Raw genomic sequence first — 19,441 nt, forward strand, 5'->3', positions numbered from 1 at the left:
TTATTGCATTACATTCTCACACCAAACCAAACCAAACACAATAATTTTAATTACAATACTCATTCCAACCACAAACCAAATATTGTAATTAATTACCATTAGGATTCCTATTCCATTATATTACTATTACTATTACCATTACCATTACATTTCTATTACACCAAATCAAACATCACTTTATTTTAATGGAAGTTGCAATCACCTTTCAAGAAAAAAAAAAAAAATAGAAATTAGCTGTTTTTTTTTTTTTTTTGAAACCCAAAATTGTCTAGTGTTTGAGAAAGAGACTATGCCACTTTTTTTTTTCTTATGGGTAGAGACAATGCCACTTTAGTTTGGATCCACAAAATTTATTTTTTATTTTCCTCACTGTTCCGTAAGGTAACGGCTAGTTATTTGAATATTGTCCATTGACTAAATCTGCCCTCGCATCTGACTAATATGCCTTAATTAGGAAATGATGGGGAGCCCAAATGCGTATGCCCGTCAAAGTAATAAATAAGTCATTTTACAAACCAAGGGGTATTTTGGTCATTTAGGTATCAATAATTTAATAAAACCAAGTTTAAAATCAGATGATCAAACTGTAACGGTCCATTCCTTCGTCACTTCCCCCAAAATTTCGAATTTCAAAAACTCTGTACAACTCTCTCTCTCTTCTCTCTCTTTGTTCTTGAATCTTGACAATGAGGCGTAGTAACATCGCAGAAAGTACAATGGAGCCTCGGTTATTCGGGACCATATCGGCTTCTTCGATCCGAAACCTGCTTCCGAGATCGATGTCCTCATCCGCATCCTTCTCTAAGAAGAAGCACTCAAATTCCGATGTTCGTAAGTCCAAATCTAATGCCGAAAACACACCGCCTATAGATCCTAACATCATTGACCACGGTAACAGTCAAGCTTCCTCTTTGGTGGTTAAGCAGCTACCGTCGAAAGATGTTACAAATTCTCAGACGGAGATCGTTACAACAGATGCTCAGAAGCGAGCGTCTATGGATGCAGAGTCGCCCGTGAAGGTATTGAAAGTTGTAAAATATTAAAGACTCCGCGGAGTTCTTTTTTTTTTGTGCTGTGATTTTTGATTGATTTTGTGATCTTTATTTTTGCTTAGGTTGTAGTGAGAATTAGACCTTCTAATGATGGTGACCGAGGAAGAGATCGAACTGTAAGTAAGGTTTCCCCAAATGCACTGACGGTTGGAGACAGGAAATATACATTTGATTCAGTCTTCGACTCAAAAAATAATCAGGTACTTTAGTTTTGCCCAAGGAGGTTTTGGGTTGTAATTATCCGGATAAGAGATGAAGTAATATGAGTTTTACTCATAATTATGTAAGGGAACTTGTAGAAGTACTAGAAATTTGGGACAACTGATCAAATAAGGTATACTACATATGAAAAGGACAGGACTGTGAATATAAAATCTTAGATTTGAATAATGAGAAAGAATTTTGGAAATTAAGACGTTCACCCTAGCAATTAAAACTTACGGGGAGTGCAAATAGATATAAATTTTGATGTTGGATATTGGATTAAAAGGGTAGTCATAAGCAAAATAAAGAACTAACATTTCACTAGCTAAATTATGTAATGACATACAACATGCAGTAGTACTAGGTATGAATGTTTAATATGATGCTACTTTGAATAACTTTATACGATTCTTGATTTGTTTATGAAATTCAAGGATAAATTCATGTTAACTGCTTTTCCTTTTATGGCTCTTTACAGGAAGATGTCTTCCAATGTATCGGTGCCCCATTGGTAAAGAGTGCTTTAGCAGGGTACAACACTTCCATTGTGTCTTATGGACAGGTATTTGAAAATTACTTTGTATCCGACTTGAACTTTCTGTAGCTGAGTAATAATTTTCTGGGTTTTTCATCAGAGTGGTAGTGGAAAGACATACACAATGTGGGGCCCTCCGAGTGCCATTGTTGATGACCCGTCTCCTTGTAGTCAGCAGGGTGTCGTTCCACGCATCTTCCAGACACTATTCACTGAGACAGACAAAGTAAGATACATTACTGGTTCTTGCTATTGAAATTGATGAAGGATGAAATAATTTTGACGAAATTTAACTAATTAGTATGTTTGGTTTTATTTGTGCCATGGTAGGAGCAAAATAATTCGGAGGGAATACAGACAAATTTTCAATTCCGTTGCTCTTTCCTTGAGGTAGACATTCTTATTTATCTCTTACGGAATGGAATGAGAATATAAAATTTTGCTATATTAATAATGTTTTTGTTTTAACAAATTACAGATATATAATGAGCAAATAGGGGATTTGCTTGATCCAACCCAGCGGAACCTTGAGGTCTTGAAAAATATAAATGATATGATTTGTTGATCTTGTTTTCTCCTTCTCTAATTTCATTTTGGTTCATAACTTACCAAGTCAAATAGTAATATGGATTTTGTCTGCACTGTTCTAGATTAAGGATGATTCAAAGAACGGACTCTGTGTTGAGAATTTGACAGAAGAATACGTGACTAGCTACGAGGACGTGATGCAAATACTTATTAAGGTAATTTATTATTTTCATTCTATGCAATGCAGTAATAATTATGCATTGTAGTCGTAGTATGCTCTTAAATTTATTATTTTCATTTTATGCAATGCAGTAATAATGCATTGCAATCGTAGTATGCTCTTAAGTTTTCTCTTGAATATGCAGGGTCTCTCAAGTAGAAAAGTTGGAGCAACTAGTGTGAATTCCAAGAGCTCGAGGTCCCATATTGTTTTCACTTTTATCGTCGAGTCCTGGAGTAAGGTATGATAAAATGGGGTTTGCTCTCACTCATAAATGGAAACAATTGTTTTGTGAAAACTTCTTGTTGTTCATAAGAACACAACGTTTGATTATTCATTTGGTTTATGTTACAATTTATTTTCATGATTTCCTTTTAACAACTACTAGAGTTATAAATTTACCGGCACTTGTGTCTTTTGTACCTATTCTGTTACTAACCATGATATAAATTACGCAACAGGGTACCTCATCAAAGTGTTTTGGCAGTTCAAAGACAAGCAGAATGAGCTTTGTTGACCTTGCCGGTTTGGATAGAAACAAAGATGATGTTAGAGGAAGTGCAAGGGAAGCAAAAAGCGTAAAGAAGTCCTTGTCACGCCTTGGGTACGATTATGTGGTTTATTTAGTATTCTAGAATGATAGCATGTAGTACTTACAGAAATTGTGTTTCAGTAGTGTGCGGCAACATGAACACTAGTTTCACAAGATTATTCTTGTAAATAATAGTGAAATAAGCTTCGCGTATTTTAGGTATCCTATTCTTTTAGGCCAAAAGATCAAATAATTAAATAAATAACCTTTTCATTTTATAGCTGCAACATCTTTGTGATCACCCCTGTTTGATTTGATTGCAGACATTTGGTTAATACACTAGCAAAGGGTCCTCAGCCTGGAAAACCTGAAGATGCCTTATACAAGAGTTCCTGCTTAACGCATTTATTGCGAGAATCACTTGGTGGCAATTCTAAGCTTACAGTGCTCTGTGCCATCTCACCTGATTTTAAGTAATTTTCATTACAATTTTTCTGTTTCTTCAGGTTTAAAATTTCCTTTTACCAAGAAAGCCCTCACAAAGATGATAAATATTAATTTTGGTGCCGTTTGGTAATACTTTTGTTTTTCAATTTTTTAATCACAAAATGAAAGTAAAATTTTTGTTTTTAAAAAATTTAATTTTGAAAAACAAAAATGCCTTCTGTAACAACTTTTATTTTTCAATTTTAAAAACAGAAAACAAAAGTGTGTTTTGTAAAATTCATTTTTATTTTTTATTTTATTTAAGTCGGGTCTAGGTCCGGGATCGGATTCGGGTTGAGATCAGAAGCCGGGTTCAAAGTGATTACGAAAAAAAACTGTTTAAAAAAATATTGAAAGTGATTTTTTTTTGTTTTAAAATTTTGATTTCTAATTATAAAATTAAAAAGTAAAAACAGTTTTATAGAACATGTTTTTGAAAAATATTTTCACTTTTTTACTTTTAAAAACAGAAAACTGATTAAAAAAGTGTTACCAAACGCCACTTTTGGACATTGATATACTACGTAGTAGTAATAAGCAACTTTGAGAACAACCAGAATATAAATATGGCTGTTATGTGTTGTGTATTCTATTTTTTCCAAGAATTTGAACAGTATCATACATTTTTTTTTTTTATTTTTGTAATTAGAGGTCAAATATTTTTGTCTTTTCTTGCAGTCACGAAGGAGAAATACTTGGAACATTACGTTTTGGACAACGTGTGAAATCTATTGGAAATGAACCTGTGATTAATGAGATAACTGAGGACGATGTTAATGATTTGAGTGATCAAATTCGCCAGTTGAAGGTATTATCACTAAGCATTTTTCTCTGTTTTGAAAACTGCTATATTGAAGTTACATTTTTATATTTGTTTCTTATCTTTCATTTAATTATTATTGCAGGAAGAACTTATTAGAGCAAAGTCTAGTAGTACTAACATTGTTGTGAGTAAGCATGGGCATTTTCAAGGAAGAAATGTACGTGATAGCTTGAATCAGCTAAGAGTGAGTCTAAATCGCTCATTATTATTACCTTGCGTAGACCACGAATCTGAGGAGGAGTTACACATTGACGAGGGTGATGTAAAAGAATTACAACAGCAACTGAACAAGCTACGTAAATCTTGGGAAGAAAATGTGGAAGATCAATTTTGCGATGGAGATTCCTCTACCCAGCTGGCTGAAATTTGTGAGAACGACTTGAATAGTGAAGATGATATGAAGGGAATAGATGAAGAATCAGAAACTGATGTAGTCAATCTGGAAAAATCTCATAATGAACTTTCTCATATGGATAACATTACATTGACAGATGACATCAGAGGCTCCTTAAACACCTCAAGGGCTGTCAATTCAGATATTAGAAGCAGCCTTTTGATAAGTTCATGCAGGCCTTCAATACTCCAAGAGCCAACATTGTCAGAGTCTCCAAAAATAGGAAAGAGCCTGAGGAAAAGTGTGGCTGTTTCAGCGAGTCATTTGGATGATAAGAACAATGTTGTAGACAATTCCCAGACATCAAATGTGTTGAGACAGTCCCTTAGCCAGACTGAAAGTATCCGATCTTCTCTTCGGTCGAGCAAGATATTTCCAGGCCCTGCAGAAAATTTGGCGGCTAGCCTCCAAAGGGGTTTGGATATCATTGAAAACCATCAAAGGGGCTCTGCTTTAAACAAATCTGTTGCCTTCTCTTTTGAGCACTTGACACTGCAACCTTGTCCTGAGGTTGATAAATCGAGTTCTGCTGGTCAGGCTATCCTTTGTGCTTCTTGCAGAACACAGATTAACAAAAAAGATCCCAATGACGTCCAAGATAGTTTAAAGACATGGATAGTACCAATCACTGAAGATGGAGACTCTAACAAGGTGACAGAATATGCAAAGATGGCATTATATAAGCTTTTCTTTTAATATTTATTCTCGTTCTTTACTGATTCTTTTTCTTTCTGTTTTGTCTGAACAGGATGCAACAGACATAAAGGAAGAAGCTACTACGAGAGGCGATCTTGAAAAACTTTGCATGGAACAAGCAGCTAGAATTGAACAGCTGAATCAGTTGGTAATGTTATCACCTTTGGAGCTTGGTGATTTGTGAATAGGACATTAATTTTTGTCTTACATTATCATCTCAAATTTGCAGGTTGAGCAATATGAACGTGAGAAACATAGTTCCGTTTTAGAAATCAGTCAAGAAGGCAACAGTCAGAAGGAAATAATAGCATTTGATGAGTCTCGAGATGGAAATACTGTAAGAATTTTTTTGTCTTCTTTAATTCAGCATATTCCTCTTTTCAAGTGCTGAAAGTTTTTTTTACGATGTTGTGTTTCCTGCAGCTTTTAAGGAGCAATTCTGATAACTATGAGATCAAAGAAGTTCAGAATGAATCAGTTTTTGATGTGAATGAAAAGGAAGCGCTTCTCAAGGAAATTCAAATCCTAAGGAGCAAGTTGCAGTCAGATTCCAGTGCATCTTTAAACAAGTCCACAGATAAACTAAGGTCATCTTTATTGTCACGATCAATCAAACTGAGGAGAAGTGATATCTTCCAAAATAACAATGAAGATGAGTTGGAGAAAGAAAGACAAAGGTGGACAGAAATGGAGAGCGAGTGGATTTCCTTGACCGATGAACTGCGAATAGATATTGACATGCACCGCCGGCGAGCTGAGAAAGTGGAGATGGAGTTGAGATCAGAGAAGCAGTGCACCGAAGAGTTGGACGATGCACTCCATAGAGCTGTCCTTGGTCATGCTAGAATGGTTGAACACTATGCTGAGCTTCAGGAGAAGTACAATGAATTGGCTGCAAAGCACCGAGCAATTATGGAAGGGATTGCAGAGGTGAAGAGGGCAGCAGCCAAGGCAGGAAAGAAAGGTCAGGGAGCTCGTTTCGCTAAGTCTCTTGCTGCTGAGCTCTCTACAATGAGAGTGGAAAGAGAGAGGGAGAGAGAACTTTTGAAGAAGGAAAACAGAAACCTCAAACTTCAACTCAGAGATACTGCTGAAGCTGTTCATGCTGCTGGGGAGCTCCTTGTTAGACTTAGAGAAGCTGAACAAGCAGCGTCAGCTGCAGAGGTAAGTGATTTGCTTTAATCACCATATTTCATTGGAATTACTATACAGGGAGAAAAAAAATAGATAAGTAACATTTGTTGATATTCTAACAGGAAAACCTTGTGAATTCACATAATGATAATGAGAAGTTGAAGAAACAATTGGAGAAGATGAAAAGAAAACATAAAATGGAAGTGGTAACCATGAAACAATACATGGCAGAGAGCAAATTACCTGAATCTGCATTGCAGCCACTGTACAGGGATGATTCTAATGAATTACCACAGAGCACACTCCCAGACGATGATCAGGCATGGAGAGCAGAATTTGGAGCCATATATCAAGATCATTACTGATCATAGTTGATATATTATGCTCCAAGACTGAACCAAACTCTCAAACTATTTGATTTTGCATGAAGAGACCCTACTTGGGTTCCATGCACATATCTCCCTCACATTTTCATTCATCATATATTAATTTCGTGTGTATATTTTCTTTAGAACTAAGTTTGTTATTCTTATGGCACCTTGAAACGAATACCAATTTTTTTCCTCCCCCTGGTAATATTGGTTTGGAGACTACTATTTAAGCCTACTAAACTTTCGTCATTTTTTTTTGACGTGAAACTTGTCGTCATTGTTCCATAATATATTTTAGTTTTTTATTTTTTTAAGGGCAATATATTCTAGTTCAAAACAAAAAATATTATTGACATAAAAATTAGAGGTATTTGGGGCCATAATACTCAAATCTTATAAAATATTGAAATTCCAATACCCAAATGGTTTTATTTGCGGTAATACTCTGTGCAATAGTGGTACCTTGCCGTTAACAGCTAAAGGGGAGGTTCATACTTCACACTAGGGGTGTTCATCCGATCCAATCCGCACTAAGTGCGGATTTCATATTTGGGATCCAATCCGATCCGCATAAGAGTTTAAATCCAATCCAATCCGCAATAGTGCGGATTGGATCGGTTATTTTTTTAATAATAAATTATTTAATATTTCATAGAAAAAAATTAAAAAAAAACTATTGTTTCTTAATCTCCAATAATAATCTATTTTCATCTCTATTTATATACAAATTAAACCAATGTACATATATATATATCAATGTATATATACTTATCTTTAGATTTACACTAAGGTGGCGTTTGGTTGGAGGTAATGAAATGGAATGGAATGGAAAGGAAACAATTTTCATTCCATTCCTTTGTTTGGTTGCATTTTAAAGTATTGGAATGATATTCCAATGGAATGCTCTTTCCACCATTTTGGTAGAATGGCTATTCCATTTTAAAAAGAAAGGAATGACCATTCCAATGTAACAAGAAAAAAAATTTAATTATTTTTTATCAATTTTTTTTTATGCATTTTAAATTTTATTCCATTCCATTCCTATTCATTTTCCCCATTCTCATTCCTATTCCATTCCTCCCAACCAAACGTCTCCTAAAATCTATATGTATCTAATTACTAAAGTAAATAAGCTAGTATATATATATTTAAACTTTATGTGTATGTGTCTATGTTAATAAGAATTATTTTTCTTGTGTTTTTTATTACAAAATAAATAAAATGCACCAACTCAATATATTACTAAAAAAGATTAAGAAATTAGAAGTTTATGTATTTTTTTAATTAATATATATTACATATTATAATTTTTTAAAAATATATATAATTAAGTGCGGATTGGGTTGGATCGGTTACTTTTTGAGATCAAACAACATCCAATCCGCACAAGTGCAGATTTTAGATTTTTCAATCCAATCCAATCCGCACAAGTGCGGATATCCGCATTTTGCGGATTGGATTGGATTGGATCGTGCGGATTAGATTGGATCGGATACTTTGTGAACACCCCTACTTTATACTCTCATGTGCCTGTAAATTTGTGCATGCCATGCTTGATTCTATGGGCGGTCTTATTTGGAGTAGTTATTATAAGTTTTTTTTTTTTTTTTTTTCAGCTTTTTAGAATTATAATATTTTTTTTAGGAGTGTTTGGATAAAAAATAAAATTATTTTTCAATTTAAAATTAAAATAAATTACATAATTCTTAATTTACTCATAAAATATTTTTTTTAATGATATTCAAATACTTCAAAAAATAATTTTTATTAAAAAAAGATCTTGATATAGTAGTTCATCTACATAGTAAATAGAGTCAAAACTTATTTATACTTCTAAATATAAGGGTATATAAGTAAATAGAGCCAAAACTAAACGGGATCTTTATGTACTTTTCAAAAGTAAAAATTACACAAAGTATCAGAAAATTTGAAGGCTATATTTTTTTATTAGGTATTTTAATGCATTTTTAATATTGACTTTACAAATATTTTTGTGGAAATTACATAAACTACGGGAAGAGTTTAAGATGAAGAAATAAAAAAAAAGTGAATGAAAATTTCTCAGTTGTTTATTCTAATGAGGTGAACCCCTATTTATACAAAAGTATTGACTAAATAGATGAGAAATTAAATTAAAGGAAAATACAATCAAACATTAATGATGATGATTAAACATCCATAAATGATATTTCATAACAATTTCCCTTGGATGTCCATAAAAACTGTCTCATTAAAAATCTTGCTAAAAAACTTAGTCAAAAGAAAAAGGAGTGCAGTGTAAATTAACTTCTCCTCATTTATGCATTCGTGGAGATCTTTTAATCGATGAATTCTAATATTGTGAGCTATCTTCTTAAATGTTGATGTTGGTAATGACTTTGTGAATAAATTTGCAAGATTGACACTTGATTGAATTTGTTGAACATCACTATAGTCATTCTCCTTTAGATCATGGGTTAAGAAGAATTTGGTGAAATGTATTTTAATTCTATCTCCTTCAATGTCCCTCCTTTTAGTTGAGCGATGCAAGCTGTATTATTTTCATAGAGAACTGCTTGTGTTGATACTTTTTTATTGAGTGTAATCTTTATGTTTCCCGAGTATGTTATGTCAATTATCTCACTCTCACACATTCTCTACTTACTTCATAAAATGCAAGTATGTTAACATGATTTGAAGTTGCCTCGTTAAAAATCTTGTCAGAAAAACTAAGTGGGACAAAACCTGAGCTAAGGAAAAAGAGTGCAATATAAATTTCATATTCATAACTATTTGTTAGTTGCCTCATTAAAAACCTTGTCAGGAAAACCCAGTGGGACAAAACCTGAACTAAGGGAAAAAAAAGTGCAACATGAATATGTCTCCCCGTCATGTACATATGATCCACAATTATTTTGGTGATAATATATCTCATAAGATTATTGTTATCACTTTTAAAATATCACCATGTATTTTCTACGATAGTGAAATCCTTTACCATCCTAGGAAGGCCAATGTGGTGGTTGGTAGGGGTGTTCGCGGTGCGGGTGGTGCGGTTTTTAACTATTTTTTCAAACCAACCCGCACATGCAGTTTTTTCAATTTCCTAGACCACACTCGCACCGCGAAACTAAAAAACTGTCAAAAATGGTACGGTGCGGTGCGGTTTATGCTATTTGGACTATCACTAAATAATTAAAATATCACAAATACAATAAAGTTTGAGCAACACTTGTCAAAAATACAATAAGGCTTGACAATAAATATGAAAAAAAAGTTTCAAGTTTACACAATACAATAATTAGTGGGCTTAGGTTGGGCCTTTACATATTGGACCTAAATAAATATAAAAATTGGTATTTTTACATGATGCGGTGTGGTGCAGTTTGAACCGCATATTAACAATTCAAAACCGAAAACCAAACCGCACCGCGCGGTTTAGGAAAAATTCAAACCGCAACCACACCGCAAAAAATTTTAAATCGCTTTTTTTTGCGGTGTGGTGCGGTGCGGGCGGTTTGAGCGGTTCGATGAACACTCCTAGTGGTTGATGCTCTAAGCAGGAAGGGTTTCGGGAAGGTAACTAGTATGATTAAGATTTTACCTCAGCTAGCAGATGACACAGTCAAATCAAGTATTGAGTTTGTTGTAGGCAAACTTCATAATTTGATATTAGAATTTGATCTGTTACACAGAATTAAAGCCGCTCAGTTAACTGGTTCGGAACTGGTGAAGATCCGAGAAGAGGTTTTAGCTGGTCAAGCTAAAGATTTTGCAGTTTCAGATAATAGGATGCTGTTATACAAGACCAGAGTTTATGTTCCAGGTAGTATGGAACTTAGGAATGAGATTTTAGAGGAAGCTCATACCACTCCATATTCACTGCATCCTAGCACTACCAAGATGTACCAAGATCTAAGACCCTACTACTGGTGGTGTGGATTGAAGAAAGATGTTGTGGAAATTGTATCTCGGTGCTTAATTTGTTAGCAGATCAAGGCAGAACATCAGAGACTGGTAGGATTATTGCAGGCACTAACACTTCCCTAATGGAAGTGGGAGGATGTCTCTATGAATTTAGAGGTTGGGTTACCTAGAACCACGAGAATGTATGATTCTATTTGGGTTGTGGTAGATCGATTTACAAAGTCTACACATTTTTTACCAGTGAAAACAACCTTTACAGCGGACCAGTATGCAGAGCTTTGTGTGAAAGAAATAGTAAGATTACATGGAATTCCGAAGTCAATTATATTTGATAGAGATCCAAAGTTTACCTCGAAATTCTAGCAAAGTCTTCAAAGAGCTAGGGGTACCAAACTGAAGTTTAGTACAATTTACCATCGTCAGACTAATGGACAGTCCGAACGGACAATTCAAATACTAGAAGATATGCTACGAGCCTTTTTGCATCTTAAACACTCAGGATAAGGTCACCATTTCTTATTTTCATCTTAACCTCAATCCTGACCACCCTGGAACCTTATTTATCCTGTCCCAATATTGGTGGTTCATTTAGTTTTTGCTTCCTGATCTACTAGTAAGTTGGCTTCATATATTCCACCACATCTAGTGGTACAACAAGATGTGCCGGTAATACAAGAACAAACACAAGGTGAGCCTGTTGTCTTTTTAGATCTCAGATCTATTTTTCCTTGTTGTCTAATCATATCCTGCATAGCAGAATTTACATGTTCCCAATTTTATGGCAATAAAGAATTCTCTTCCATACTGTTTGCCCCGAGCCCAAATAGCTCGCTAATCAGAGTATTTGATTTCCCTTACTGCATTACTTATCACACAGTTAGTCCACATCTTCTAACCATTTAGAACTCAGACGGATATCAATATCAATATGCAAATACCATACACATATTCTTATCACAATGATCACTATGCTACTTTTCCCAACATACTTTATAATAGCCTAGGCTGGTAATCCAATAGAGAATAATATAGATACTTCGTATACCATGAGTCGACCTGTCCTCGCAGAAAATGTACATATTCCACCAGTCTTCAGGACCTTTAAGACCATGGCTACTCTGATACCAAGTTGTAATGCCCTAATCTATAGCAACGCCACGTGTGTGATTTTATAAACTAGTTTAATACTAATAGATTAATTAATTATATTAAAAATTGTAATAATATTGAGAACTTGATTAAAATAAAACACTAAAAATGGACATTATAACAGTATAAAAAGTATGTTCCGAGAATCCATGTTATAAAAAGTATTGCTAAAAAAATATATACAACAACCATTTTAAACACAAAATAAAAATACACAGCAGATACAGCCAGTACAAAACAACTCCTGGCAACTCGGCCAGCAAGCCGGCGAGATCAATATGTACATTGCTAGAGAAGACTGTCACCTCATGGTTGATCTAGCTTTTCTTTGCCTTTACCTGCACCACATAGCACCCGTGAGTCACAAGGACTCGGCAAGAAAAGTAATAATAAAAATCATATAGTTTATTATTTGAATATTGTCGTTTATACACAATAAGAATCAAACCATCAAACATTGTTCATAAGATGAAATCCAAATCACTTGTGGCATCTACCACGAATAAACATCAGTATACAAATATTTGGTAATACAAAACTATTATACCTATAATAGAATTCATATTTATTTAATCATATTAATAATATATATATGTTACCTCGTAAAGTAACCATCTTCATAACATCACGTTGCCTAACCAGGAAAGTTGATGCTTTAATCTGATAATCTTGTATTGCATTGCCTAATCAAGCAAGCCCGTGCCATAGCCTAGCACCCATATATCGCATAACTGCATCACCTAACCAGGTGATCCTGCGCCAAAAACCTACACCCATATATCATATAGAATCCAGTATCACAAGAGAGTAGACATATAGAGACGAATTTCAGAGAGTAGACATATAGAGAGGAATTTCACATTATCAATGATTTTGTGATTAAGGAAGAGTAATGGTGGAGAAAAGGTTGTGTTAATTGAACCTGTCAGATCCTATTACGAGGAGTATACTACTACTACACTTGATTTGTATATCAAGGTGTTGAGATTATTTGAAATGCACATTTTGTTTTATATGAGTGCAAGTGGGAGTTTTTTGGGTTTTATGCCCTAAATAAAACTCATTTCAATATAATCGGATTTACTTATTAATAAAGATCAGAAATAACATTTAATGTTGCATGGTTCACATGATTTATTTCATGATTATGTACATAATGTATGAATTCTATTTAAGTCCATAACATATGAATTTGTTAATGATTATAGTGTTGTCAACACAGTGGAATATAATCTTAATTATATGTTCGAAAGTTTATTCCCTGATTTGTCAGTTCACTGGATTTAGACTGACATGATAATCAGCGATAGGTATTCTTACACCTTGGATAAGTGTTATGTCCTTTCCAGGGCATTGGCAAAGTTTACCAGCATCGGATGTATGGAGTATGCATCGGAAGGGACCGATATTGAACTTTGACTTAGATTTATCAATCTTACCGTAATATCTATTCAATTCAATATCACCTGTTGATCTTAGATCAAATGATCTTAATCTTGATATGTTTAGGTTCGATCTCAAGAGTGTTATTCGTGTTCTTTGATTTGTTAGTTAAGCCTACTTTTGGGTAAGGGTGATACGTACATTTTGGGAACACGGTAGTGCAATTGAGAGAGAGCGCTAACATAAACATGGAATCTATAGCTTCTATCTGGCGAATAATAAGTAAAGGATGATCTCCTTCGAGCTTGACCAAACGAAAATAAATGGTGGAGTACTCATTTCACATAGCTGAAATATCATTTATACGGGGTTAAGTGTTTTAAGGATAAAATACATTGTAGGGTGTAACGTAATCTAATCCCTTTACAGTGTAGATCATTCATATAGAGGATCATTGATCAAATTAGGATTATAACAATGGATAACTAATGACGTGTCTATATGGTGGAACATATAGAGCGTTCTATATACTGAGAGTGCAATTCTAAGTTCTATGCGTGGATTCAACAAAGAATTAATAAGTGAGTGAATTTAAGATATAAATTCTTAATCTGCATATTGGAAGCTCGGATATATAGACCCATGGTCCCCATAATAGTTGAGACCATACTGCTTGTAAGACTCAGTTAATTGATTTTAATTAATCAATTATAATTCTAAAGTTAGACTATGTCTAGTTTATGAATTTTCACTATGTTATGGCTTGATTGTGAAGAAATAGTGTTTTGGAGTTTATTTGTTAATTAAGAGACTTTATGGAGTCTAATTAATAAATATTATAAATGAAAATTTTATTTGATAGTTATTTTAATTATTAAATAAATAGTTTGGCATTTATAAGGTTGAATTGGAAAATATGGTATTATTGAAAAGAAGAATAAGTGGTTGAAATAAAGTGGAAAAATTGTAGCTAGAGATTGGCTCACTTAAGTGTATGGCCAAGAGTGATTTATTGCCCAATATTTTATTCTTTTTAATCCATTTAATTCAACCCTAACCCTATTGAAGAATAGTATAAAAGGAAGGTTATGGTCTCATTATCCAACTAATGCCTCAAAAGCTAAAAACCTAGATGAGACGTCTTCCTTCTTCTTTCTTCTTCAATTCGAAACACCAAGCATTTCTTCACACTAAATATTTTCAGCCATTAGTGAATGAGTGAGTGCCCACACACATCAAGTGATATCTCAATCATAGTGTGTAAGACTGTAGGAGATTCCAAACAACAAGAAGGAGAATCAGCATCAAAGGAAAGAGAGAAAGAGATCGAGGTTTCCTAAACTTTATATATGTTTATTTCATTGTTTTAGAATTCATATTAGGATGTTAATGAAACATACATGGTAGTAAATCTAGATCCTGGTAAAATATATCCAACAACTGGCCTCAGAGCCATGGTAATGATTTACTTTCATGAAATATGAATTAAAACGATGTTTTGTGTTGATTTGGATGGTTTCATGTGGTTTATGTGCTTATTTGATGATAGTTTAGATATCGCAATATATGTTACTGAACTATTTTTATTTCGATCTGGAATTATTTTTTCTGGAAAGTAGACAAAAAATTAATAAATTTAGGCTTTTACAGAACCTAATTTGGATTTTTTATGAATTAGTTATGATTTTTTGAAATTGAATGAAAATATCAGGTTTTGAGTGTCACACGCGCGCGCACGGTGCTTGGGCTCGCTCGGACAAAAGCGCTTCAGACAACAGGCGTGTCAGAAGCATGCCCTTGTCCCGCCCGTGTCTCTCGGTCAGGTAGGCTGCATGCAGCCTTCATGCTCAGCCAGACACCCTATTCCGCGCGCGCAGGGGTATGCAATGCATACCCCTATGCCTCAAACTTGTTTTCGTCATAACTTTTGATTCAAAAATCGTTTTTCATTGAAACAAAAGCCAATTTTCGGTAGAATTTTGTGTAGAATCTGAATTTTCAATTAAAAATCTAATTGCCATAATGAAATTAATTTTTATTAATTTTTTTTTAAAAATTAATTAAAATTAGTTTCCGATATTAGTAGGCTTTGAATTTTGAAAATTTGATTTCTCACAAAGGAGCCTTATGGTTAATTTTGAAATTTTAGATTATTTTATTTATTTTAATTATAATATCAGATATTATTTTTTTATTAAATTTTAAATGATCTTACTTTGATATTAAAATATTATCTTTTAAAAATAATCTTGTACTAATTTCAAAATTTGCTAACCATATCATATCTTTTTCAAATTTTTTATTTTCAAAATATATTTTATTAATTAAAATTATAGGTTTAGGAATATGTTAGGTTTACTATTTTATCTTATTAGACATTTTTTTTAATTAAAGTTATATTTTGGCAAAAATAACATGAAGATTTGAAAAATTGGTTAGTTTAGTTTGAATAGATATTTTAGGGTTTCAAACCATAAATTTTTCAAAATTATTATTTTTTTAATATTCTAACCATATAAAATATCTTATTTTTTCAATAATTTTATTTATGTAATATTTAAATTTATTAAATTATAAGGCTTAGAATATAATAATGAAATATCTAAATTTTAAAATTCAAGATATTTTACTACATTATCTTATTAGAAATTTCAAATAAATTTAAATTTTGAATAAACTTGATATTTGAAAAAAAAGGTTAGATATTTTTTGATTTTTTGTTAGAATTTAGAAAATTTAGGAGTTTGTTGAATTTTGAATTTTTTCAAATATTCTCTAACAACCTAAATTTGAATTCTAGTTAAGACATTTGTTTTAAAATTTAATTTTAATTTTAAATTTTAAAATTGAGATATTTTAGCTTACTTTCCAGATATTTCAGATCAGTTATTTGTTTGTATTGTTTATTTATATATTAATATACAAATTTTTTTTTACAAACCTATTATTTATTTGATCTAAATTGCTATGATTAACTTGTTGACAGATCCAATGATCTGATTTTAATCATAGTCCAATTGTCAATAGATCTTATAAATAATTTGTAACAGGTAAATTTTTGCAGTTTCTTTCATCTGTGTAAACCTAGTAACATGATAGGGTCCATCCAAATCATTTGACCTGTTTGAGCCTATATGTTTGCTATTGGGCTTAGATGCATATAGGAAGCCCATTTAAGTTTTACTAAGTAATGGACTAGGTTGCTAAAATAAATTTTGACATAAGTAAATTTATTTAGGCCCAATTAGATTTGGGCTTATTCAATGAATAACAATTATTTATTTAAAGGTTAAATTCCTCTCTTTTGGGCCTTGTATGAGAGTTGGAGGCCAATAGAAGTGGGTACGACATACTGAACCCAGCTCCCCCTCACATGAACTACCCCAATTGTGAAGGCCCATTTGCCTTATTTAAATAATTGTATTAGGTTAATTATATTAGTCTAACCTAATTATAATTGAATTAGCAACATAATTAACTTTTAAAATATATGAAATTTAATTTTTGATTTAATATTTTAAAGTTAATTTTAGAAAAACACTTAGTAAATTAGATTATTCTAGATAGTTATTTCTAGAACTAGTTATTTTTTCTAATATTTAATTAGAAAAATATCATAGATTGTGAAATTAATTGTTTAATAATTAATTTTGGTACAATCTAAGTTAAGTATATTTCTCCTAGTATTAAACTAGAATTAATAATTAAGTCTCCTCTATACTTAATTATTTATTTCTTGAATTTAATACATTTAATTAAATTGAAAGTTCAATATCTAAGTTGATTTTCATCATGACACTTAAATATTGTTATTTTCATGATATTCAATTAAATAGAAAATTATTTTAATTTTGAAATCTTATTTCAGAATAATTTAATAATTTTCAAAATATATTTTATTTTATTTTATTAATCTTTTTCCCACAATTTCAAAATTGCATTTCTTAAATGCAGAAATTTTGAATTTTATTTGAAAAATAGATTAAAGTTGAAAATTATTTATTTTAATTTTGGACCAACTTAAATCATTGATTTTTTCATTTAATGATTAATTAAAATAAATGAAGTAAAATATATTTAATTAGAAAATGAATTAATTAGTCAATGAAAGTCTAGATAGATATTATCTGTTTTGCTTAAAGTATTTTTCTAGTGTATTTAATTAAATAGAAAATTAATATTTAAGTTGATTTTCATCATGATACTTAAATATTTAAAATTTTTCTTATATATTTAATTAAATAGGAAAATTATATTTTTTGTTGTAAATTAATTTTATTAATTAATTTTGGGACAGCATTAAATTAGAATAATTTTTTCCAGGATTTATTTTTATTTGATTTTAACAAGCAATTTCGAAAATTGTATTCTTAAATACTTTAATTTTTTCGAAATGCAATATATATTTATAGAAAATTAAATTTGAGTTGTAAATTAATTTAAATTAATTTTGAAACAACTTAAATTGAATAATTTTCTAAATATTTATTGGAAATAATTCATGTTATTTTCATATCCATCTAAGTAAAATTTATAAATATTAATTTAAAATTTATATTTAGAATTTTTCATTCTAAATTAGAAATTTTAATTAAATAAATATATATTTAAAATAAATTGATTAAAATAAATATTAGAAGAAAATACACTTTAAATAATGAGCTTTATTATTAGGACATTCGATCTCCATTGTTGGTTTTACATAGCTTTTGTTTTAGTGAGTAATCCTCCCTAATGGAGGAACGTTCATTAGCAAGTTAGCACCGTTTAATCTCGAAAGATAAGTATATTTGATAGTGTTTTATATGGTACTGATCACCCTAATGGTGGCGACTGTATTTGACTTACAAAATATGAAACAATGGTGGAAGCTCATAAGATAGAATAGCCTTGACTCTCGCCTAAACGGGACAACGCTGGATTCCAATCTTGATCGAATAAAAGGTTGCTAGAATGTTTATCATTTTAGATGAGCTGACAACTCTATTCAATGGATGGTATCACTGACTCTCGCCTAAACGGGACACTGATATCAGTTTGTTGAAGACCTTGGAAATTATTTAAGATTGTATGTTTTAGTATTTTCACTTGTCATTCCTACTTGCTATATGTTTAATAATTTTGAATTGTGTATGAATTTATATTGAACCATGTTATTTTTTGTTATTAAATTGTAGTTTAATTTCGAATCTTCATTGTTGGTCTAACTTGGTTTGTTTTTCTAAGGAGATAAATCCCTAATGGATTTTCACCATTAGACAAACATAATAGTGTTAGATCTTGAAAGATAAATATTGTATATGCAACATCTAGCTGTTCATCAATTGATGACACCTTAGACTAGTATTTTACAATATGAAACAAGAAGATTGTATAAATAAGATTACTTTGACTCTCGCTAATCGAAGCATCGTTGGATTCTTATTTAAAAACGAAATTATCCTAATTCCTCTTAGCTTATTTATTTCGAATTAGCTCAAAAACATATCATTGGATGAATGGTCTATAAATCATTTCATGTCATTCTATTTTCTCTTAAGAAATTTAATGACGCATATGATTATATTCCTGAAATTCTATCCCAAAATGATATAAATCCTCAATCTTAGAAATCTCCTACTTGTATGGGCAAATTTGACTTAGAGTTAAAATTAGTAGTGGTGGTCCTAGAAAGAATTACTCATGTATATTTGGTATAAATAAGTCTTTGAGTTTAAATTTTAGATTCCAAATAATTTTTTTTAATACAATACAGTTTCACTTTCACCAGTGTTTAATAACCATTTTCTATCAATGGATTCAAACTGTATGGAATATGAGTTTAGTATTCTGTGACCAGGATCCACTTGCACTATTCTAAGAACTCTTTGAAGTAGCTAAACCTAAGTCATCAAAAAGACACAACTACACATTTTTTTGAATCTATGGCATTTGTATCTTGTTCATAGTGGTTTTGACAAAATCAATCTCTGCAAAGAGTTAATATGCCTATATCCACTGAAAGTAGTTCATCTCATTCGTAGATGGA

General features: G+C 31.7%; 1 protein-coding gene across 1 annotated transcript; it reads left to right on the top strand.

Annotated features, from left to right (window-relative positions):
• The first annotated feature begins 489 nt into the window (after window positions 1-489).
• Window positions 490-7,295, top strand: LOC115725222 (kinesin-like protein KIN-12F). Its single transcript, XM_030654665.2, has 16 exons — window positions 490-1,019; window positions 1,115-1,252; window positions 1,735-1,818; window positions 1,892-2,017; window positions 2,122-2,181; window positions 2,270-2,323; window positions 2,442-2,534; window positions 2,685-2,780; window positions 3,001-3,143; window positions 3,395-3,544; window positions 4,236-4,365; window positions 4,463-5,425; window positions 5,523-5,618; window positions 5,700-5,807; window positions 5,894-6,634; window positions 6,727-7,295. The coding sequence occupies exons 1-16, from the start codon at window positions 687-689 to the stop codon at window positions 6,967-6,969; spliced, it is 3,558 nt and encodes a 1,185-aa protein (XP_030510525.1). The 5' UTR covers window positions 490-686; the 3' UTR covers window positions 6,970-7,295.
• The last annotated feature ends 12,146 nt before the right edge of the window (window positions 7,296-19,441 follow it).

Source organism: Cannabis sativa, chromosome 6 (genome assembly GCF_029168945.1).
Source record: "Cannabis sativa cultivar Pink pepper isolate KNU-18-1 chromosome 6, ASM2916894v1, whole genome shotgun sequence".
Lineage (NCBI taxonomy): Eukaryota > Viridiplantae > Streptophyta > Magnoliopsida > Rosales > Cannabaceae > Cannabis > Cannabis sativa.

Coding starts and splice junctions, on each gene's coding strand:
- LOC115725222 (XM_030654665.2), top strand. CDS start 687: ATGAGGCGTAGTAACATCGCAGAAAGTACAATGGAGCCTCGGTTATTC. Junction 1,020..1,114: donor ATGCAGAGTCGCCCGTGAAG/GTATTGAAAGTT, acceptor ATTTTTGCTTAG/GTTGTAGTGAGAATTAGACC. Junction 2,535..2,684: donor TGATGCAAATACTTATTAAG/GTAATTTATTAT, acceptor TTGAATATGCAG/GGTCTCTCAAGTAGAAAAGT.